The 23,504-nt window shown below is 47.9% G+C and overlaps 1 protein-coding gene across 3 annotated transcripts in view; it reads left to right on the top strand.

Annotated features, from left to right (window-relative positions):
- The first annotated feature begins 312 nt into the window (after window positions 1-312).
- Window positions 313-23,504, top strand: part of CEACAM20 (CEA cell adhesion molecule 20) — a 40,316-nt gene continuing 17,124 nt past the window's right edge. For 2 of the 3 annotated variants that reach the window (XM_058280392.2, XM_012521755.4), the window contains exons 1-5: window positions 314-13,727; window positions 15,816-15,896; window positions 16,442-16,720; window positions 18,000-18,278; window positions 20,266-20,541. In XM_058280392.2, the coding sequence (XP_058136375.1) occupies window positions 13,676-13,727; window positions 15,816-15,896; window positions 16,442-16,720; window positions 18,000-18,278; window positions 20,266-20,541 (967 nt within the window). In that variant the 5' untranslated portion in view covers window positions 314-13,675. Of the gene's footprint in view, window positions 13,728-15,815; window positions 15,897-16,441; window positions 16,721-17,999; window positions 18,279-20,265; window positions 20,542-23,504 lie in introns of all 3 variants that reach the window. The other variant, XR_009181612.2, reaches the window with a different exon arrangement.

Raw genomic sequence — 23,504 nt, 5'->3', positions numbered from 1 at the left:
CCCCCCACCCCTTTCTAACTGCAGAGCTTTTACAACAGTTCAAAACTAGCTGAGTTAGTTTTTAACCCGGCTGAGATAATAGATCACCAGGCCATTCCGGGGACTTTCTACATCACTTTTATGTGAAAGCTAAACTTAACCCTTTCCTTACAATGTCCCTCCCTCTTTCTTTTAGACTCTTCTTTCACATTCTAGTTTCTCAAATTTGTTAAGAGCTTTTTCATATTCTTCATCATAGGAATCTGCTTCTTTAAGGCGGTACAAGTTGGTCTGTTTATACTGTATGGGCATTTGCTTGGGTAGGGCAGTCTTAATGAGACTTTGGGCTAACCCTCGGGCACATGGGATGATGTATCATCTAAATGTTGTGAGTACCCCAGCTACAATGATAATGGACGTTAAGACAGACAGTGCAATACCTTTTCATTTCTCAAACCATGGAGGATATATATGCCAGTACACAATAAAAAATGATCTCATTTCCCCCCAGTTTGTATAGTTTGAGGCATAGGCAGCAACGAATTATTATTACTCCCCCGTTTTTGGGCCATGGGGCAGCTGGCACTTTAACTCATAATTTCAATGTCTGCATTGGTCTTGCTATTAGCATCTTAACTGGACCTGGGGCTACAACCCACAGGGTGGAATTTAAATTTAGTCCATTGTAAGGATTTGTTATAGACCAGCAATATCAACAGGACTCAGATTCTGAATAAAGTTCCAATTGAGAGCTTTATTAGCTGCGGGGTGACTGCATCCTACACAGAGGATAGAGCAGCCCTGGGTCGTGGGGGGAGTTTGCTTATATAGGCCTTTAGGTTCAGGGTGGGGGAGGCAGTAGCTCAGCAAGCAAGCACGTACAGAAGCAGGTGTTTGCAGTTCATCAAGCGCTGGGAATTCCATCAGGAGACAAGCGGTCATGGAGTTCTTGTTATTTACAAGGGTCTGGGTGGGGTTGGTCTTTTGGCAGGGCTGACGAGACTTTCTACAGGAGGAGGCCTTGAGATAAGGTTTTACAGTTGAGCAAGCTTGTTACAGAAGCGAGATATATGCGGTTAGGGGGCTGTGGAATTTTCCTCTCGGGTGGGGGTGGTCACAGGCTCCTACTTCTCCACAGATTCATTTTCTAGGCAGAAAATAGCTGGCTGGTTACAAGAGTCCCAGTGCAGTGTCTGCAGCAGTGAAAGCATACCTTGCCCTTCCAAGAGCAGGACTGATGTTGCAGTCATTGGAGTGAGCACAAAGGACACTTGGAGGTGATGTCTATGAGTCGTTAGCAAGTAACAGGCAGTTGGAACTACTGGGCTAGGCACCACTGATGTGGGCTATGGTGGAGGCTCTTGGTCTCTTCGGAGATAACCTTAACCTAAGCTGTCTGTCCTGACTTGTGAGTGTGGGATGGTAAGAGGCTGCAGTCCTGCCCTTGGTAACCATGGCAATGACTCCAGTCCCAGGAAACAGTTTAACAATGCAAAGTCTATAAGCTTTAAATATTCAGGGAAAATACAAACCAAATGTGCTAAAAGCTTATCTAGAATGTATGAAGTCCATGCTAAAAGCTTACCTAGGATGTGGAAGATATATGCTAATTCAAGTCTATTGAGAACTGAAACAAAAGGACCATTTGGCCTTTCCTCTCTGTATAAAAGGGACTCAAAAATCTTGTTGAGGGCTTGGGTTTGAAACAGAAAGCTCCCGAGTCCAGCCGTCCATCAATAAACCATTTTTCCTTCTCAAAATCATTCCTGAGTCCTGGCCTTTCTACATGAAAATAATTGAACCTCTCTCAAATTCTACAACATTTTGGGGGGCTCTCCTGGGATAGCATTTTGCTGCCCCTCCCAAATCCCTGAGAAAGCCAGGAGGACTCGGGTGAACCCCAAATCTGGGCGCCCCTGGATTAAGTTTAATCCAGAAAAGATGTGGGCTCTACCAGAATTTTCCCAATGAAAATCAAGGGCAATGGAAAGTCTGAAAAGAAAGATTCTGGGAATGAAAAAGAACTCTGAATGTGGAAAAAGGTAAGACTCCCCGGGTGAACACAGTCTGGAAGGCCCTAGCTTTAATTGCTAGGAAGGGAGGCTGATCACCTCCCAAGAGAACCCTAGTAGCCCCAGAAAATTGGGGGGAAGCCATTTTCTCTAGGTCTGGATAAAGGAGAAAAACCAGGAGAAAGCCTGGTGTTTTGGGTTTGTTTAACTGCATGTTAGAATCTGGTACTGGTCTTATATCCACTGAAGGAGTGGAGGCTTGATTTTAATAGGAAGGGCTTTTTATAGGTTCGAGTCCTAACGTCCTAGAAATTGGTCTGGATTTTAAAAAACGTGGTTACAGGAAAATAGATCGGCTTTTCTAGTGAAGCTTGGTCTGGGTGTAAAGTTAAACAGTGAAAAAGGTCTAGCTGGCATCTTTTGTTATGGTGCTGAATTGCGAATGAATTGTCTTTATACCAGATGTTACTGTTAAGTGTTCTCTCTAAGGTTTGTGATGGCTGTGGGGGCAGCCATGCTGAAAAACATATATAAAGAACTTGTGGGTCAGATTAGTGACCTTTGTGCTTCTGTCTGTGTCAGCTCAATGCTGGTGTTGGAGTTGTTTGGTTATGTAAGGTGGTGGAACTTAGTTGAGCTGGAACCCTCCCTTGCCATTGGTAAGGGGGAGAATTGTTTATGAGGCAAAACTGCGCAGTCTGGATGAAGTCTGGATGTTTGTGGAGTCTGGATGTTTGCGCACGCTCTGCTGTCTTGTCTGAGTCTGCACATTTGCTAGGGCTTGGAGGCCATCTGTGTCTGTGCCACGCACCCGGGTCTGTTGGAGCTGCCCCAGTCAAGGTGGCTGGATCCTGGGAGGGGTGCGGAATTTGAGTAGGTTCTGTCTGCCCATTTTGGCTGAAAGCCGGAAAGGGGGGAGCGGCTTGCCTCTTTCCAATGAGTCCACACCTTCTATTCATAAGCCCCATTCCTATTTGATTATTGTGCACCCGACTGCCTGGAAGTGGGGGAAATGAAGGGTATGAAAAGCAGAATCAAAATAAATGCAGTAAAGTTCCCTCCCTAGGGTGTCAAGGCCAAAATATATTTGCATTCTACCCAGGTTCTTTACTTTTCCGAATCTCCCTCTCTGTAAGACTGTAGAAATACTTTGGAAAGTTTTAGAACTGTAAACTTGCCTAAAGAAAGGAGGCTATAGATTGAAACAATAGACCTATAATCACTTGATAGCCTTTTTAGTGGTCTGGCTGGGAACTTCAGGGTAGTGAGACTACCAAGGAAAAAGAAAAAAAGGAATGAAATGCCACTTTGAAATCTATGTTTGGCTTTTGTCAGATGCTGGTGCCTAAGAATTCACAGTAAAAAGGTAAAAACATAGTTTAAAATGAATCTTTACATGCCAGTACTCTCTTGCTGGTGAATTAAATGCATAACTTGCAGATGAGAATTTGTTCCATTACAAGAAAAGGCAGGACTTCACAGAATTGTTACTAATAAAATTCTTGTAGCTTAATTAATAAAGGTATCCAATTCACCTTAAGGTTAAAACATTAATGAAAACTGTAACTAAGAGTTAAGATCATTTATAGATGCATTTATATTATAAAACAGCATAAAAATAATAACTGAAATTATAGCTGAGTGAATTTAGCCTGAAACTATTATTGTAAGTGTAAATTCTAAACTAAACTTTCCTTCGTTTATGGTTACTTCAAGCCTAACCTCACCCCTTGCCTTTGCCTAGGGTTATTTCACAATAGCTTCTGCCCCTACAGTCCAGAAAAGAGCTGGGACATCCCTGTCTCCTGTCCTGGTATTAGTAACCCTACTTTCTCTCATGAATCCAAGTGTAAACTAAATTGCTACCTGGTGGAATTCTTAGCCCTTAGGGTTAAATGACCACTGGAGTTTTATTATCTCCAAGGACTGGGGGGAATAAAGGAAGTCTCCTGCTTTAACTGTCAGTGTTCCTAAGAGTGGCAATTCATGAGAGAAACCAGTCTGTCTCCCTCAGCAAATGTACATAGAATTAATCTTGTTGCTTATCCAAAATTCTCCTAAATTCAAGGTAAAATATAAAGTTCTGAAACAAAAGAGAATTGTATTAAAACATTAGGAATATTTTGGTTACAAGCCATTAGTTAAACAATTCTTTTTTTTTTAAAGATTTTTTATTTTTATTTATTTAATTCCCCTCCCCTCCCCCGGTTGTCTGTTTTCTGTGTCTTTTTGCTGCGTCTTGTTTCTTTGTCCACTTCTGTTGTCGTCAGCGGCACGGGAAGTGTGGGCGGCGCCATTCCTCGGCAGGCTGCTCCCTCCTTCGCGCTGGGCGGCTCTCCTTATGGGTGCACTCCTTGCGCGTGGGGCTCCCCTACGCGGGGGACACCCCTGTGTGGCACTGCACTCCTTGCACGCATCAGCACTGCACATGGGCCAGCTCCACACAGGTCAAGGAGGCCCGGGGCTTGAACCGCAGACCTCCCATGTGGTAGACGGATGCCCTAACCACTGGGCCAAAGTCCGTTTCCCTAAACAATTCTTGTGTAAAACTGCATGGTCATAGTGTAAAATTGCACAGTCATAGTGCAAATTAAAAAAAGTTTCAGGAGTCTTTGAAATGTTTGCAGTTACACGTATTTTGTAAAAAATGGAAGTTTTAAGTAACTAAAGTTATGTTTTTGTGTCAAACTATTCATGTCTGCCTATTTGCTCAAATTGTGGAGGTTAAATATGCAGTTATATAAGTAATATGTATTTCTGGAACCCAAATTAAGCTAAACATTATATAAAATAATGCAAATTATAAGTAACATCAATGAGTTGTGTTTCTGTGTCTAACTATTTGTGTCTGCCCATTTGCTCAGTGTATGTCTTCATACATCAGGATATCAAATTAACAAGTGAAAATTCCTAAAAGAGCTCTATTCAAATTGTTAAAAATTAAATATGCAGTTATATATGTGAATAAATATTCTTGGAGCCCAAATTAGACTAAGCAGGATGAAAAAGTCATATAAAAATCTGATTATAGGAACTATTGGGAAAGGGCCTCCTCTTTGCAGGAGCTTTAAAGGCAAGAGTAGGTGTAGCAGATTAAACCTATCTACTAGGCTGGAAATTAAGAATCACTTTGCCCTGTAATTTCCCAGTTTAAACCTTTTGCCAGCCATAAAATAAAGATAATTAGTGGCTTTGTTGACAAATTTCAGTAAGTAAAAAAAGTCTATAAAAACAATGGAGAATCTTTCCTGGATTATGATTAAACAGATTAGGTAATTGTGTAATGTGTTTTGAAACCTGGTAGTCAGTATGCTTTTAAAATTATTCATTTTTATAACTTAAACAACAAAAAAAAAGTTTTAGCTTCCTGTAAAGAAAAAAGAAAACATTCCTTGCATAAACTATAATGGTTTCAATTTTATTTAGCTTGAGTGTAATCTCCCATAGTTAACTTATCAACTAAATTAACATTATATGTACAAAATCTTTAGAGTAATAAAAATTGTAAGTTCACATTAATAAAACTCAGCTAAAGAAAAAAGATTGTAGATATGCTCTCTTAAATAAATAAAGTAAATTTCTTTGGTTAGAAATTGTAATTTAATAAGTTTACTGAAACATAAAGTAACTAGTCAATGTGGTTGTAGTCAATTATAAAGAGTTTGTAAAACATCTTCCAAACTGAAAATATTTAAATAATTTTAATTCTAGAAGTCATTGTTAACTAAAAACTTGGATTGGTATTGGTGGCAAGGAATAACTTCGTGATAATAAAACCTGTCTGAAGGCCACTGCAAAGTGCATATTTAAGTAAATGGTAATAAAAAGCTATCTTGGTTCTATGGAATCTTCTGTTTTCAAATTAACTATGAAATATAGTTTTCCCCCCTCTATCACTAAAGTAAAATACCTACTATTATCTTAATGGTAAAATTGTATAAGTAAACAGTCAATTGATATATGATGTGTTGCATTAAATTGTTTAAAATATATATAAAAACAAGGATAAACTTTAATATTGTCAAACTCTTTTGTGCATTCAAACCAGGCCTTGAATACATTACAGGTTGCCTCTCCATGTGAGTTATTGGCTAGGCTGGTCACTGACCCCTCAATTAGAAATATTTGCTATATCAGCCTCTGGTTCTGCTCCTGAAATTGATGGGAACTACATTGCAGTTTCAAGCTCCTGCAGCAGCCAATGGTGACTTGGTACAGCCAAGTGTATAATGGATATCACCTCCAGACTGGCACTTTTCCATAGTGCCAGAGAGCACTATGCGCCAGGCTGGTAGAATACTGGAAACTCTCTCTAGGATCAATGATGCTATGACTTGCTCACTGTGAAGAACATGCTAAGTGGAGCCATGATACCAGGATACTGTAAGTAAAACTTAAACACAATTGGCATTATGGCCTGCTCCCATGGAGAGATAACATGTAAAGTATAACAATCCTGAAATTTAAAACTATTAATTACAACTCAGAATCCTTATGCATTAAGTAATACATTAATTAATATTAAAGGCTGTACTTTTATCCTATACTAAATATATGCTTAATAATTATAACATTATCTTTTCTATTCTGGATCAGGTACAAAAGTATATTAGACATGTTAAAATCCTGGTAACTTTATTTTCTAAATAATTAATAAACATGTCTATAAAATAAGGCAATAGTCTTTGCCAGGCTCAGCCAACTTACTATTCTAATGTACTCTACTATGTTATTGCATTTTGTGTTGTCATTCAACTCTCTGAGCCCTTGCAAATCTTTTCCCATTCTTTTCTCTCTTCAATTTCAGCTGTTCTGCCTTCTGTATCACTTATTCTTTCTTCTATCATGTTGAGCCTGCTGTTTTATGCCTCTCATGTGTTTTTTGTTTGTTTTACATGTGTACTATTGATTTTATTTTTATTTTTTTTCCCTTCCCCCTACCCCACCCTGCTGTTTTTGCTATCTGTGTCCATTTGCTGTATGATCTTCTGTATCTATTTTGTCTTCTCTTCTCATCTTTCTCCTCTAGGATTCACTGGGATTCGATCCTGGGACCTCTGATGTGGAGAGAGGTTCCCTGTCAGTTTCACCACCTCATTCCTAGTCTCTGTTGTGCTTCACCTTGACTCCCCTTTGTCTTTCTTTTGTTGTGTCATCATCTTGCTGTGTGACTCAGTTGTGCGGGCACTGGGTCACCACATGGGCACTCAGCTCGCCACATGGGCACTGGCTTGCCATGTAGGTTCTGGCTCATCAAGTGGTCACTGGCTCACCACACAGGCACTCAGCTTGCCATGTAGGCACTGGGTTCACCACGTGGGCACTCGCTTGGGCACCCAGCTCACTATGTGGGCACTCAGCTCACCATGCAAGCACTCATGCAGGCACTTAGCTCACCTTGCGGGCACTTGGCTTGCTGCATGGGCATTTGCGTGGGAACTTGGCTTACTGCTTGGGCACTCAGCTCACTGCATAGGCACGCAGTTTGCCATGTGGGCACTGGCTCACCATACAGGCACACTTTCCCTTCTTTTTCACCAGGAGGACCCAGGGGTAGGCAGAGGCCCTATCACTTGAGAAATGTCTGCTTCCCTCTAATGTGTTTATCTCACCTATTGTGTTTTTCATTCTGTTACTTTTCTGTTCAGGATTTCAAATTCTTCTTTGTGCTTGCTCAATATCTTCTTGATGTCCTTTATCTCTTTAACCACATTGTCTTTCAACTCATTTATTTGATTTTGGAAGTTTGTGCGCCTCTTGTTGATTAGATCTCTCAAATCCCGCATCTCTTCTGGGGCTTGGGTCCAAGAAAAGAAATATATTCTTGGACCATGTCTTCTATTTTCTTAGTATGTCTTATAATTTTTCCTTATGTCTAGGCATCTGATTGGGATGTAGTTTACTCAGATGCTCAATTTCTTTTGTAGGGATTTAGTGGCAGGAGGCTGTGTGGTACCTCTGCTCTTTGATTCTTGACTTGAGCTGGATTGTTAGGATTTTCCCTGCCAGTTGCTCAAAACTGGGCACTGGACCCAGTAACTGGTTGTAGACTTGCTTCCTTAGGCCTTGGGGAGGAAGACTATAGAGGTGGGAAAAAGCCTTTCCTACTTATTTTTAATTTTCTCAAGTGCACTTCCTTGGTTGGCCAGCAGATGGTGCTCTCTAGCAACTCTCAGTTCAGTGCCTGGTTGGAGTGTATTTGTTACAACACAGACTGGATCAGTGTGACAGAGCTTCCTGCTTGGAGGCTAAGAGCCGTGTAATGCAGACTTTCTCAGTGACAGTTCTCCAGCCTTCTCTGGAGCCCCCTCCCTTTTCCCAGTCAGAAATATTTCCACTCCCCTCTGAGTTCTCAACATTTAGTCCCTGTTGGTAGAGGAGGAAATTGGGAGGGTCATGTATCTTTAGCCCTTGCTGGCTCCAGGGCAAGCAATGGTGCAGCCCACCCAGCCTGGAAGGGCTCCTGGGACACAGCAGACCAAATTTGTCAGTCAGAAGCTGAGTCAGCCTTAGGCTGTGTCCTCTCGCTCCCCTTTCCTGGGTGGTGGATTCCTGGAGCCCCCTTTTGTCTGTAGTCACAGGCTCAGAGCCCTGAGTATTCTGAAGTGTCTTTAGTGTGGGGGACGGTGCCGGCAGCGGCAGCCGCTGGTTTCAACTCAAAGTTCTGTCATCCCAATTCCCCTCCTTTTCAGTCTCCCCCCTGGGCAGTGTCCAGCCTTCATATGCTGTCCTAAACCCTAGAAGATCTTTTTCTAGACTGTTTCAGTCTGTCCTCTAGCTATTTTTCTGGAGAAGAGAGTTCCATGTGTTTCTAGTCTGGCATCTTCCCAGAAATCTCTAAGTATTATATTGTTACAACTCTGGAAAACTTATTCTTCCCCACCTCTGGGATTTCCAGGTTTTGTTTGTTTGTTTTTGTTGAACTCTGGAGTCATCAATTTGTGATTTTCCAAATCGTTTTTGCTCCTCAACAGGAATGGAAAGAGGAAAGAGAAAAGAGAGATAAAAAAGGATTTATTTTTTCTAACCCCACCCTTCATTCATTGTCTGCTCTCTGTGTCCATTCACTGTGTGTTCTTCTGTGTCTGCTTGTATTCTCATTAGGTGGCTCTGAGAACCGATCCTGGGGTTTTCCAGAATGGGAGAGAGGCGATCATTTTCTTGTGCCACCTCAGCTCCCTGGTTTGCTAAGTCTCTTATTGTATCTTCTCTGTGTCTCTTTTTGTTACGTCACCTTGCTGTGTCAGCTCTCCTCATTGGCTGGCACTCCTGTGCAGGGCGGTACCCCTGTGTGGGGCAGCATCACTGGGCAGGCCAGCACTCCATGTGGGTCAGCTCACCACGCAGGCCAGGTGCCTTCACCAGGAGGCCCTGGGGATCGAACCCTGGACCTCCTATATGGTAGATGGGAGCCCAATTGCTTGACCCACATCTGCTTCCCAAGATACTGCCTCTTTCAGACTCTTTTGATGCTTTTGCCCAAAGGGGGTTAGAACAATGGCCACCCTCAGAGCTGCCCTCCATGGAGATCTTGAAGTGACTGATCAAAAGCAGAGATCAGTGATCAGACCACATAACTCCAGATTTTGGAGGACTTAGTCCTTATATCTCCTCCTGGCACTAGCCTGGACCCTGAGCTACAGTCCCACAGCTGCCTGCTATGCATCTGGGCATGGTGGACGGAAGCTGCTGTATGGGATGAAAATCACCCCTATCTACCACAATTTACCAGCCTCTTCCTCCGGCTACTCCCTGAATGCTGCACATGTTCCACTAGATTCCAGAGTTTCAAAATAATTGATTCAGACCGTTTTTGCCAGTTCAAACATTGTTTGGGTGGAGGGACTGATTCCTGGAGCCTCCTACTCTGTCATGTTCCCCACGGTATTCTCCATCATCAATTTTTAAATTCCTGTATTTGGAAATAATTTCGAATTTGCAAAAAATTGCAAAAATAAAAATAATGCAAGAACACACATATGCCCTTTATCCAGTTTCATCTATTGTTATCATTTACCCTATTTATATTATTTATTTGTACTCTCCCCACCTTGGTAAATTACATTATGGTTCTTTATCCTTAAATACTTTGGTGTGTATTTCTTAAGAACAGGTATAGCCGCTCTTATCAACTTAATAAGTTTACAGCTACCTTTATCTAATCTATCACTGTATATTCCAACTTCGTTGATTGACACAATACAGTTCTTTGTAGTATATTTTCCCCACCCAGTACAAGATCCAGGCTCCTTTCCTTCTTCTTTCCTTTCTTCCTCTACTCCTTCTCCCTCCCTCCCTCCTGGTCTGCCTCCCTCCCTTCCTTTCTTTTCCCTTCAGTATGGTTATAGTATTCATTGGAAATACAGTTAGGCTCATTTGCTTTGGTTTGCTTTTCAATTTCAGCTCCCCCCTTTCCAATCTTATTGATTTATTCTATTTTTTTTTATAGACTAGTACCCTACATTCAAAAGTCAAAACTATGCATAAAGGTATACTCAGGGAAGTGTCATTCCCTTCAGTATCTCGAGCACTTCATTTCCTCCCACTCCCTGTGGGGTAGTCAACTTCATTGTTTTCTGGTTTATCTCCCTGGATTTCTTTTTTGTAAAAAGAAACAGATATGCGTGTATTTTCTTATTGCCCCCATCTTTCTTACGCAACAGACAGCATCCCGTATATGCTCTTCTGCACTTTTTTTTTTCACTTTACCGACTATCCTGGAAATCACTTCATGTCAGTTCATATACACCTTCCCCGTTCTTTTTTTTTTTTTTTTTTACAGCTGCATAGTACTCCATTGTGTGGGGGTACCATAATGTATCCAACCACCCTCCTAGGCTTGGAAATTTAGGTGGTTCCAAGATTTTACAATAACAAACAATGCTGTAATGGATACCTTTGTGCACACATATTGTTGGAGATGTATCTTTAAGGTTATTTCCTAGAGACAGGACGGCTGGTTTCAAAAGTAAATGCATACAGTGATTGTCAGATACCGCCAAATTCCCCTGCCTACCACTTTTACCATTTTGTATCCCTACCAGCTATGTAAGAGAATATTTACCACGTTTCCTGTCACAAATGATTGCCACTTGCCTTACTAGTCAGAGGTCCCCAGTTAGGAGATGCTTTGCATTCTCCACACCTTTCCACCTGTAAGGACATTCTCACTGGGCTGTGCCCTGAGATGCCTAACTGCCCATTACTGGAGGGGGATATGCAGCAGCTGGGTGGACCTGTCATGACATGGGGTGGGGGAGAGGCTTAAAACGAGTATGATAAAAACTGAAGTAGTATGTGTTCATTGTGGAAAATGCTTGCATGCAAAAAAAAAAAAAAGAAAAGAAAAGAAAAGAAAAAAAAATCTCTTATGCTCCTACCCCCAAGATAGGCAATTATTAAGATTTTGGTATATTTCCAGATTTAAAAAAAATTCTAAATTTTTACTTTGCTTTTATTATTATTTTTTCACTTTGAAATAATTACATATTCACGACGTTGGAAGGATAGTACAGAGAGGTCCCAATTTCCCCCAGTGGGTACATTTTCCACAAATAACTATAGCACAGTATCAGAACATAGCTCTGTGTATAGATCTGTGCCAACTTACCACAAGTGTAGGTCCACGTGGGCTCCACTGCAGTCAAAACGCACAGGTCTGTCATCACCGCTCTTCCCCGAGTACTCCTCTGTGGTCACGCTCACTCCTCCCCGCACCGTCCCGCAATCCCAGCACCCGCTGATTTGTTCTCCATCTCTTCAATTTTGTCATTTCAAGAATGTTAGAGAACACATATGAGCGGCCTTGGCTGCTTGTTAAAATTAAGCTCCCCGAGCCCCCCAGACCTAGCACATCGGAGGGAATGAGCGCGTGAAGGCGGAGCGTTCTCACGGGCTGCCGAGCTTGCAGCGCCCCAGGCCGCCGCTTGCCCCGCCCGGGCTGCTCCGAGCACTGCGCCTGCGCCGGCGCGTTCGAGCCTCACCACTGCCTCGTGAGAGGCACGGCGGCTTCTCGAACCTGCAGATGGAGGAAACGGAAGCACAGGCAGGCGACGTCACTTTCCCGGGGGCCTGACGCGGAGACCCGTAAGAGGTAAAGCGGTCGTCTTACAGCTCGCGCAAGCGGGCCGGGGAGGACTACGGCTACACGGAGCGCAAGTGGAGGGGCCGGGATTCGAACCCCTGCCGCCTGGCACCCGAGCCAGCTTGCTTGGCCTTCGTGCTTTACTGGAGCGAGCACGCGGTGACAGTCTTAGTTTGCTAGGGCTACTGTGACAAAGTACCACAGACTCATGGCTTCAGCAACAGAAATTTATTATCTCCCGGCTCTGGAGGCTGGAAGTCCGCAAACAAGTTTTCAGCAGGGCCGTGCTTCCCCTGAAGCCCCTAGGGTTCTGGCGGTGGCCGGCCATCCACACCTCAGTCACTTGGCCATCTCTCTCTCTCTCTCTGTCTCTGCATCGGTTGCCTGTGTTGCTGTCCAGATTTCTTCTCCTTGAAGTACTCTAGACACATTGGATCTTTCTCTCACTTCCCCTAGTCTGGAGCCAGTGAACATCCTTCTGTGCCTCAAACTCAGCAACTTCTCCCATACCTCCCCCTCTGCTTATCAGACTCCTCCCTAGGCCAAGCTCTTCATTCTCCAAGGCCCAGCTTTGATGCCCCCTCCTCTAGGAAGCCCTCTGCGGTGCCCCCACAGGGCTCCCACTCTGTGTCTTCACTGTCTGGGGATGGGTGTGTCTTTCCAGATGGACTGGGGGCCCCATGTGGACAGGGCCAAGACAGTCTTGATTACCACTGGGTCCCTAGCACCAGTTGGCACAGAGGAGGAGTTCAGGGAGCACTTGTTAAATGAATGACTTGTGGATGCATGGCTTAATGGTAGTTCACTATGTTAAATCTCCTTGGCCGTATGTTTCCAAAGACCAGCAGATTGTCTTGCCTATAGAGAATTAAAAAATATATATATATATTGAATCTTGACCATGTTCCTTCCTCCAGGAAGCCCTCCTTGCTCCCCCAAGGTACCTCAGGTGCTCCCTGGTGCTCTCCAGCCTTGCCAACTCTGTTCTTCCCACCCGTCTGACTCCAGAGCCTTTGTAACCAGATTCCATATCACATGCATCATTTCAGGTCACTTAATATTTATAGGCAGCTCACTGTGAGCCCAGCACAGGGCCTGTCTTTATTAAGTGCGCATAACCTGAGAGCCGCTTTCATTGTTTCATTATATTATCACTGCCCTTGACCATCCTAGGCCCGCTTCCCGGTCTCATCGAACTCTAACATTCTGGAATTGTCCCTCCATGGAGCTGCTTCTCTCCAGGCTGCTCACGCACCCGGTCCAGGAGGCAGGGCAGGGAGCGCGGGTGTTTTGGGGGGCTTTTAAGTGGACCCAAGGGCCAAAGGGCGGAGCTTTCTTTCTCCTTTCCTGCCCTCTGGGGAAACTCCTGGGTTCCTGGAGTTCCTGCTTTCTGTGCCAAGCAGAGGCCAGTGAGCCAAGAAGAAGGCAGAGGTGAGGCCAGAGTCCCCCATCCCCACCCGGCCTGTCCTGTGAGCTGCCACATCACAGGGCACCTAAGTCTGCAGCGGGCAAAGGGCAAGAGACCGGGCTGGCAGGGCCACGGCCGGAGCGGAGGACAGTGCCAGCTGGGCAGGCAGGTGACCCGCTGGAGCCAGGACCCATGGGGCCCGCTGACGTCCACGGTCCCCTCTGGACGGGCATCCTGCTCTCGGGTGAGCACCCAGCTCCTTCAGAACGGGGAGGGGAGGGGAGTGGGTATGTCCGTTTCTCAGTGATGTGTGTGTGACAGAGGGACAGAAATACAGCGGCAGACAGAAAGAGATTGACAGAGACCAGAGACAGAGAAAGGAAGACACAGGCACAGAGACAGAAGGAGGGAGAGACGAAGAGTGAAAAACAGCAAAACAGGTGCAAGAGAGAGAGGGGGCGGCAGGAGCCTGTGTGGCCAGGTCCACGCATCAGGAGCGGCTGGGGCTGGCGGTGAAATTTATGCCTAAAGGGCATCCGAGGCAAAAGGGAGAAACTAGCATATTTGGATGAGAAAAGCGTTTTGGAGGAGAAGAAATGATTTTGCAATACGTAATGTGCAGAGATGAGGGTTCAGCCCAGCCCCGCTGTGTGGCCCCAAGGCCCGCTTCTCCCTCTCTGGGCCGGAGCTTCCTGGCTGACCCTGGAAGACTGGAGGAGCTCTGGGGCCCTTCCCGGGGGAGAGGGTTGCTGAGAGTTATTAGCTGTGTCTGCAGGCATCTCTGCAAGATTTGCCTCCTCCTGGTGGGACCGAAGGCAGGACCCCTCTGGGGAGGGGGACTTCGTGTCTCAGGAGGGCGTGAGGAGATTGTTGATGATGTCACTGCAGTATTTCCCATGGTCCCCCACTCCAGCTGTTGACCATCATAAGCCGGGTTCCTGGGCCAGTCTAACTCTAATATTCTGGAGCTGTCCCTCCACGGAACCACTTCTTCCCAGGCTGCTCACACGTCCCATCATCGAGGAAGGGACGGGAGCTCGGTGTGTAATTCTCAAGAACGACCCAAGGGCTAAAGAACAAGGTTTTCTTTCTCCAGGGGCAGGAATGGTTATTATCCCATTTTAACAAATGGGGAAACTGAGGCTCAGACAGGGGACATGATAAATGGCATAGCAGAGGTTCCATGGTAGTCAGGCTCTGAGCTAAGGCGCTAACCCCTAACAGCATTGGAGGCAGAGAAATAGAGATCCAGGAAAGAATAATAATTATGATAATGATGCTAATCATCCTGATAATAGCAGTGACCACAGTGACTAGCAGTTACTGCTTAGGCACATTCCATCTCATATTTCAGGCGGACCTCACAGTAACCCGATGAGCTAAATTCTCTTATTCACCCCATTTTGCCGATGAAGAGACTGCGGCTCCTGGAGGGAAAGCCCTCAGCCTGTGAATAGAGTCAGTCAGTCCATATTTGCTCCCAAACATCCTGAGAGCTCAGGCCCTTAACTACTGACTGAGTGGGGGCGGAGGCAATGTCTGGACCCAACTGGGGACCTTTGTGGGGTGGAGAGGGGTGTGATTGCCAGCCTCGGTGAACTGGCCTGGAGAGCACTGAGGGCCTAAATGGCCCGCTGCCTGTGCACTTGACTTCTGGGGCTGAGGACCCCTCTCCCCCATTCCCGCAGGCTCTTCCAGCCTCTAACTGTCAGCAGCAGGACCAAATGGAAAACTGGGAACTTCTGCTACCTTACTCCCCTTTCCTCCCCCATCCGGGAATCTCTGTCTGAGGGCAAACCTGAGAAAGTACCAAGGGTCATTTCTCCTACCAGAGAAGCTCCCGGTTATTGGGGCTGACTCTGTGCTCATCACCGGGCTGACAGGAGGAAGACTGTCAAGTGCAGTCTTTGGGGGCTGGTGGGTCAGGTTCAGGTTTAGCTTCTGCTAAACTGTGGCGTTCTAGCAAACTGCTTCACCACTCTGAGCACCCATTGCCCCTCTACGAAATGGGTGGGGGCACGTACATACCTCACCTGTGGGGCGGCATGATTTAAGAGAGCACAGGGACCACCGGGGGCCCCAATGAAAGCTTGCCAATGGTCCTTCCTGCCCTCACAACCCCGGGGTGCAGGGGATATTATGCCCATTTTACAGCCGATAAAATCGAGGCACAGAGAGCATAAGAGTCATGCCCCAAGCCACACAGTCAACAAGTAGCAGATAGAAATTGCGCCTCCAGGGACAGAGCAGCACATCCATGACCTTAGACCTCCTTGGAAGACCGTAAGGGACACACACTCATGTCCCTGAACGCCTTCTCTCTCCCTCCCAGCCTCACTCCTGATCGTGTGGAGTCCCTTGGCTGCAGCCCAGTTCACCCTAGACCCCAGTCTGCAGAACATGACCCCACGTGGTAAGGACTTGTTCCGTTTATGTTCGGGAACCCCAGACACCCCAGACTCATGGCAGAATCAGAGGCGAGGCACAGACTACAAAGCTGCCAGTCCGATCTCTGCCTTCACACCTCAAGCACCCCCCAGGGCTCCATGCCCGAAGTCCCAGTGGTCTGGCAACAATGGACCCAGTCAGTTGTGTTGGGGGTGGGGGGGAGGGGGGACTGTGGCTCTCTCATGGTGGGAGAAGAACTGGATAGGGGGACGCGTCTGGCATCCCCGTTACAAGTTTGATTCTCTTTGCAACTGATATTAATTGGTGCCTTGTCATGCCCAGGATCCTTTGCTTTACTCTGACAATCTCATTTAATGGGGCTCAGAGAGGGGACATAATTTGCCCAAGATCACACCAAGAATGAGCCATAAATCAAGGGTTTGAGCTCAGGCAGCTCACCTCTAGCGTGTCTTCTGGCAATTCCAACCCATTCCTGTCTGTCTGGTCTCTCTGGGGACCTGGCTTTGTCTTCCTCTGCATCTGTGTCCCTTTCTCTCTCTCCCTTTGCAGAGTCTCTGGCCAAGCCCAACATTTCCGTCAGCCAGAGCAGTGTCATAGAGCAGAGGGCCACGGTGTACTTCTCCTGTGTCACCAGCGATGTCAACATCACCATCCACTGGGTCTTCAACAACGCCTTCCTCGTGCTCCAGGAGGGGATGCACCTGTCCGCGGATGGCAAGACCCTCACCATCCTCACAGTCCAACGGAAGGACTCCGGGCCTTATCAGTGTGAAGTCCGGGGTTTCCTTCAGGTTCAGAGAAGTGAACCCACCTTCCTGGATGTGTACTGTGAGTCCCTTGTCATTCTGCCCAACCTCTCACTGACACCTACTTCCTGGGTGATCGCATTCTGTCTTTTTTTTTTTTTTTTTTTTTAAAGATTTATTTTTATTTATTTAATTCCCCTCCCCTGGTTGTCTGTTTTCTGTGTCTTTTTGCTGCGTCTTGTTTCTTTGTCCGCTTCTGTTGTCAGCGGCACAGGAAGTGTGGGCGGCGCCATTCCTCGGCAGGCTGCTCCCTCCTTCGCACTGGGCGGCTCTCCTTATGGGTACACTCCTTGCGCGAGGGGCTCCCCTACAAGGGGGACACCCTTGCGTGGCACGGCACTCCTTGCATGCATCAGCACTGCACATGGCCAGCTCCACACGGGTCAAGGAGGCCCGGGGCTTGAACCGCCGACCTCCCATGTGGTAGTCGGACGCCCTAACCACTGGGCCAAAGTCCGTTTCCCCGCATTCTGTCTTGTAGCTTTAAGTACCATTCAAATGCAGACACGTCTATCCTTGAACTCCAGAATGTAACGGTCCATTTAACATCTTCACGTGGATTCTACTGGACACTTCCAACCTAATGTAGCTAAAATTGAACTCCAGAGACTCCAGATCATTGGATGGTTGATCAAATCTTGCCTGGGAAGGGGTGACAAAGAGCATTAGACTGCATACTTGAGATGTGTCTTCTAAATCCTGCTTTATCCAGGAATAAGGCTGCCATTTTTTAAAAAGATTTATTTTATATATTTCTCTCCCCTTCCCGCCTGTTGTCTGCTCTCTGTGTCCATTTGCTGTGTGTCTTCTGTGTCTGCTTGCATTATCAGGCAGCACTGGGAATCTGGGTCTCTTTTTTGTTGTGTCATCTTGCTGCACCAGCTCTGTGTGTGTGTGGTGCCAGTCCTGGGTGGGCTGCGCCTTCTTCATACAGGGTGGCTCTCCTTGTGGGGTGCACTCCTTGTGCGTGGAGCACCCCTACGTGGGGGCGCCCCTGCATGGCATGGCATTCCTTGTGTGTGGCAGCACTACATGTGGGCCAGCTCACCACACGGGTCAGGAGGCCCTGGATTTGAACCCTGGACCCTCCATATGCTAGGCAGACACTCTCTCCATTGAGCCACATCTGCTTGCCAAGGCTGCCATTTTAATCTCCAATAGATTCCTGCATCTTCCTTGCAACTCATCCAGAGTGGAGGTGGGGAAGTGGGAAATATTAGCATTTACTGACCCCCTAAGATCCTTATCAGAGAGCAGTTGCTAGTATTATTGTTAAGCTATGATTGTTCCTGTTCTCCCAGATGGTCCTGATTCTGTTCAAGTCAAGTTGGAGCCTGGCCTACCAAGCGGGGAGGTGGTCAATGTGATAGAGAACTCTACGGTGAACTTCTGGGTGGAGACGGAAACCCACCCACTCCCTGACTATTCCTGGTTTTTCCCCAATGGCTCCGTCTCATCTTCCATCAAGAGATTCACCATCAATGCCATATCCAGGGAACATGAGGGCTTGTACAGATGCTTGGTGTCCAACAGTGTCACCGACCTCTCCCTTGTGGGTGCTGTGGAAGTCCGAGTCGTCGGTGAGTTTCCTTTCCTGGTTTTGCTCTGTTGTTCCTTTGAGAGTCAGGAGCTGTCAAGGGCAGAAGGGACCAGGGATTCTTAACCTGGGGCATTTGGACAAGCTGGGAGTGAGGAGGGTCCCCGGAAGGGTGCCAAGTTGCATGGAAAATGTTTGTGCTATTTTCTGGAGAAAGGGTCCACGGTGGTCATGGGATTCTCAAAGGGGTTTGGAACTCTGAAAAAAGTTAAAAGCCACGGGGCTACACCAATAACCTGGTCTGGAGGAGGACCCAGAGAAGGGCCAAGGGAAGGGCTGGGGACTTCCAAGTGACTGGTGGCAGAGCAGGTTCCGATCCCGGGGAAGGACCTGGCCCCTCTCGGCACATCTCCACAAGAGCACCTGGGCTCTGGATGCGGTGGCCCTGGCTTGACTCCCTAGGGGTGGGAGTTGGTTCTCCCCACATCACACACTAACGCAACACACACACATTTCACGTACAGAGACTCACACATGAACAGCCCACTCACACACATGTATGGCACTGTAGACACATATAACTCACACAACATGCAATGCTACATACAACAATATACTCACATGTGCAGAACATAAACATGACACATAGTACATGACATGCATACAACAGATGCTCACAAATATGCAACACACAGTGTCCCATGTATCACAGACACCTGCCACACCTAGAAAATACACATACTCACATATACCATACACACAAAACCCACAATAATATATACCATCCTCTCACAAATATGCACAACATAAATACATATCACATAGCACACACATGCATGTCTTATGTATAACACATGCAAGCATGTAACACCACAGGCACAGAATACACTCTCACACAAAATACATATAGATGCACAACATATACCATGCACACAATACATACATATACACAATACACACAGTGCATACACACATCACCCTCAACAGCCTTCCATACATTATATTCTCAAACAGAAAATGCATATACCATGTCCATGCATTCAATAATACCATTAACACATATATACACTCACATGCAATACACACTCACAATACTACACATACCACACACACAACATAGGCATCCACAAAGTACATATACCACAAACCATGTACACAAAACACATATGATATCACGCACAACTCACTCTCATAGTGTATTAGTCAGCCAAAAGGGGTGCTGATGCAAAGTACCAGAAATCTGTTGGTTGTTACAAAGGGCATTTATTTTGGGTAGAAACTTACAGTTACAAGGCCCTAACGAGTTCACCTCAAGGTTAATTCCTCACCCACATCTGTTGTCCCGTGTTGAAGCAAGAGGGTGGGCAACATCTGCTGGCCTTCAGCCTTCTCCTCTCCTCTTCAGGCTCTGTGGGCCCATCTTCTTCTGATCTCTGCTGTAGCCTGGGGGGCTCGTTTCTTTCCAGGCCTGCTCAGCTGCTCAGGGCTCTGGTCTCTTCAGCTGCAAACTACCAGGCAAATGGCTTGTCTCTCTTCCTGGGCCCACAGGATCAAAGCTGACAAAGTTCTCCCCTCTGGCATCTACGGAGCTCTCTCTATCTGTATGTGTATCTACTTCTATTTATCTCCTTGCTTGAGTGTCCATTTATATAGCCCACGAAGCAGGCAGGGACTCAAACTGAGTTGCCCTAATGATGTGATTGAATCAAAGCCCTAATCTTAACATAATGTAATCAAAGACATCTCAGCTGAATCTAATACAATCAAGGGGTATCACACCCAGAGGAACAGACCAGTTTACAAACATTCTGTCCTTTTGGAATTCATAAATAACATCACACATAGTATATTCACATAATCGACACAATACACACTCATACACAATAGACATACCGGTATCATACACACACGAAGCCCCCACCCACACACCACATGCACATACATTCCCGGAAGAACTTTGTGGGTCCCACACGGGCAGGAGACGGGGATATGGTCCTTGACCTTGACCCTGTATCTCCACGTGTTTCCAGGAATACTGAAGCCCCACATCGTGTTCCCAAACCTGACTCTCGTGGAGAATGCCAGCTCCGTGAGCCTGACCTGCCAGTCCGGCTTCCAGGAGGTGGGCGTCCAGTGGTTCCTGAGCAGCCAGCCCCTGCTGCCCAGCGAGCGTCTGGAGCTGTCAGCCAACAACAGGACCCTGGCCATCCACGGCCTCCGGAGGGATGACACAGGACCCTACGAGTGCGAGGTCTGGAACTTGGGCAACCGGGCGCGGAGCGACCCCGTCAGGCTGAACATCAGCTGTGAGTCGTCCTGGGCCTGGACCTGCTCCTCCACGGCCCTCCCCCCCCCCCCCCCCCCACCTTTTAGCTTCTTCCTTTCAGTCATTCATTGCAGGTATCTATTCCTTGCTCTGTGCCAGGCATGAATCTGGGCCCTGGGCAAGAAAAAGTGCCTGTCCTCATGGAGCTTGCATTCCAGCGGGGGGCAGGCCGTGATCGGATAAGCAAGTGAGAGATGCGGTGCATCGGATGGGACTGCGTGCAGAGAGGGAGCGTGAGGCCGGGGAGAGGGTCCGGGGGGGGGTGCCGAGCGCGCGCTGTGCTGCCCTCCCAGCTCTGCACAGATGAGAAGGAGGCGAGGGGGAGCCCTGCAGACAGCTGAGGGAAGGGCACTCCGGGCTGGGAGCAGCACCAAGACAGAGGCATGTGGCCGGAGCTGCAGGGAGGCCAGGCGGCTGGAGAGGGGTGGGCTAGGGGAAGAGTGAAGGGAGAGGTGGGGGAGGTTGGGGAGGGGGGAGCCGGACCCCACAGGGCCTTGTGGGTCAAGGTGGGAGCCCTGGGAGCCCCAGGAAGACTCTGTGTGTTGGAGGGACAGGGTGGGATTTAAATGTTTGCAGAATTTCTCTGGACCTTGTTTCTGGGGCAGGGAGGGAGGAAGCGGGGCATGGGGTTTTGCAGTGGGCTCATTGGTCCAGGGCCTCCGAGAAGCAGGCCCTGAGAAGTGCCTGGACAGGATCGTTTTGCTTTCCTAGGGCTACGGTAGCAAATTACCACCTGGGTGGCTTAACACAATAGGAATTTCTTGGCTCACGGCTCTGGAAGCCTCAAGTCCAAAATCAAGGTGTGGTCAGGGCCGTGCCCCGCTGGAGCTCAGGGAGCGCCTTCCAGGCCTGCTCCAGCGTCTGGGTCGCAGGGTGTCCTGGGCTCGGGGTGCCTCGCTCTGCCTGTCTCACAGCCCTCGTCTCTTGTGAGAACACTTGCTGTGGGATGCAGGCCCCCCCCACCCCCGGGTGCTGCCGGAAGCTCCCAGCCCTGCTGCCTCACTGAGCTCCACCTGCACAGACCTTCCTGGATGAGGCCACAGGCACAGATTCTGGGCATTAGGACGAGGGCGTGTCTCTTTGGGGGCCGCCTTTCACCCCACTACGGGGATTAGAAATGCACGGGTTCTGGTAGGCGGATCACTTCTGTGGGAAACACGAGGGCGGAGGCTGGGGAGAGCTGGGAGAGCCGCAGACCTTGCTGCAAGTCTGACGGGGAGAGGGAGGGAGGCCGGTGGGGGCGCCCTAGACCACCGTGGGGCCTCAGGGATGTCCACTAAGGTGCCTGGGGGAGCCCGCGTCCCCCGTCGGGCACTGGCAGGAGCACCCACAGGAGCTGGGGGGCTGGGTCCCGGGCAGTTCTGCTGTGGTGGGAGGTCACAAGGCACCTGCTCGGGGCCCCCCCGAATAGCCCAGAGGAGACGATGGGGCCAGGCTGGGGCGGCGGCTCAGGTGGCAATGAGAAGGGGTGGGACAGGGGTATGTTTGAACGTCGAATTCCCAGGATTTGCTGCTGACTGACGTGAGGTGAGGGAGAGGAGCCACGAGAGGTCCAGGTTTCTCGCCTGGGCTCCTCAAAGGCCGTGGGCACGGGGACCGAGTGGGAGGGGGCTGGGGAGGAGAGGTTTCGGCGGCGAGAGAAGTGCAGGTTGGGGAGCAGGAGGCTATAGAGACGGGCTCGGTCTCTCTCTTCTCTCGCCTTCCTCCTTCAGTCATTAAATTAAAAATGCTCACGCTGTGCTCACCCAGCGCCAGGCTCTAGGGCGGGCCCTTGAAAATGGCCGTGACTTGAGACCCACAGTCTGCTTGGAGGAAAGGAGGCAATACTCAGGCAAATAAAATACAGCATTGTAAGTGCTGCCTTGGAGAACGAAGACAGGATTTGGGGAGCTTGAAGGCAGCCCCTTGCCCAGTCTGACAGATGTGAGAAATGGTGTCTGCAATGAGAACCAATGGATGAGTGGGAGTTAGCTGGGTAGAGCAGGCTCAGGGAAAAGCACGCCAGGCAGAAGGAAGAGAGTGCACAATGGCTCTGAGGCACAAGAGAGCCTGGACATCCAATAGATTTTATTCCTGGCTTGTGAGTAGGAGGTATATAGAGGGGAGGGTGGGGCTGGAGGGCCAGATTGTGAATGGCCTTAGCTTTGTTGCAAGGGTACTGCGGAGCCATGGAAGGTTCTGAGCAGGGGAGGGACAGTGCCAGGTTTGTGCTAAGGAAGACCCCTCTGGCTGCCATGCAGAGAAGGCAGGGAGCCCAAGAGGCAGCCAGAATGCGGGTGAGGGATCCCGGTGGCCATGGGATTGGGGTGGGAGAAGCGAACAGATTCCGAGGAGGTTTGGGAGGGGGCACAGGTGAGGACTTTCCTCCTCTCCTGGTGTGACCCAACTAGACAGCTTTTGCATCTTTCTTTCCAGAAGTTCACGTTAATTTAAATCAGACAAGACTCTCAAACTCTTTTTGTTTGAAAGAGAGATCCAGCACCCATTTGGTTTGTTTCCCTCATGAGCGTGCATGGGACGAGAGCCAAGCACCGGTGGTCTCCTTCTGGCTTTACAAATACATACAGGAAAGGCTCCTGCCACGGCCAGGGGCTGTTAAGTAAGATTTCCCATCAGAAGGCGCAGCTCTTTCAAGGTTCAGGGCGATGTTCACCAGGCACGGCTACCACGTCTGAAGCCTGGGTCCTTCCGAGACTCCTTTGTTGGCATTCACTTTCGCAAGAGCAAGGTTTTAAGTTTTTGCTTATTCCTCCATGATGTGGAATACAATCCGCTTGCCGTGCAAGTAAGGAGGAGGAGGGAACCTTTCCCCCTCCTTTGTCTCGCTGAGGTTTCTTTCACCAGCAGTTAGAAAAGCCTTTGCTTTCCGGGCTGCAGTCTGGAATTCCATTAGTTAGAACCGAGGAGAAGAAAAAAGGCAAACCTTCCAATGTGGAAGCGAAG

Source organism: Dasypus novemcinctus, chromosome 18 (assembly GCF_030445035.2).
Source record: "Dasypus novemcinctus isolate mDasNov1 chromosome 18, mDasNov1.1.hap2, whole genome shotgun sequence".
Lineage (NCBI taxonomy): Eukaryota > Metazoa > Chordata > Mammalia > Cingulata > Dasypodidae > Dasypus > Dasypus novemcinctus.
The sequence above is the reverse complement of the archived record's forward strand: the minus strand, read 5'-3'. Positions and strand labels throughout refer to the sequence as shown.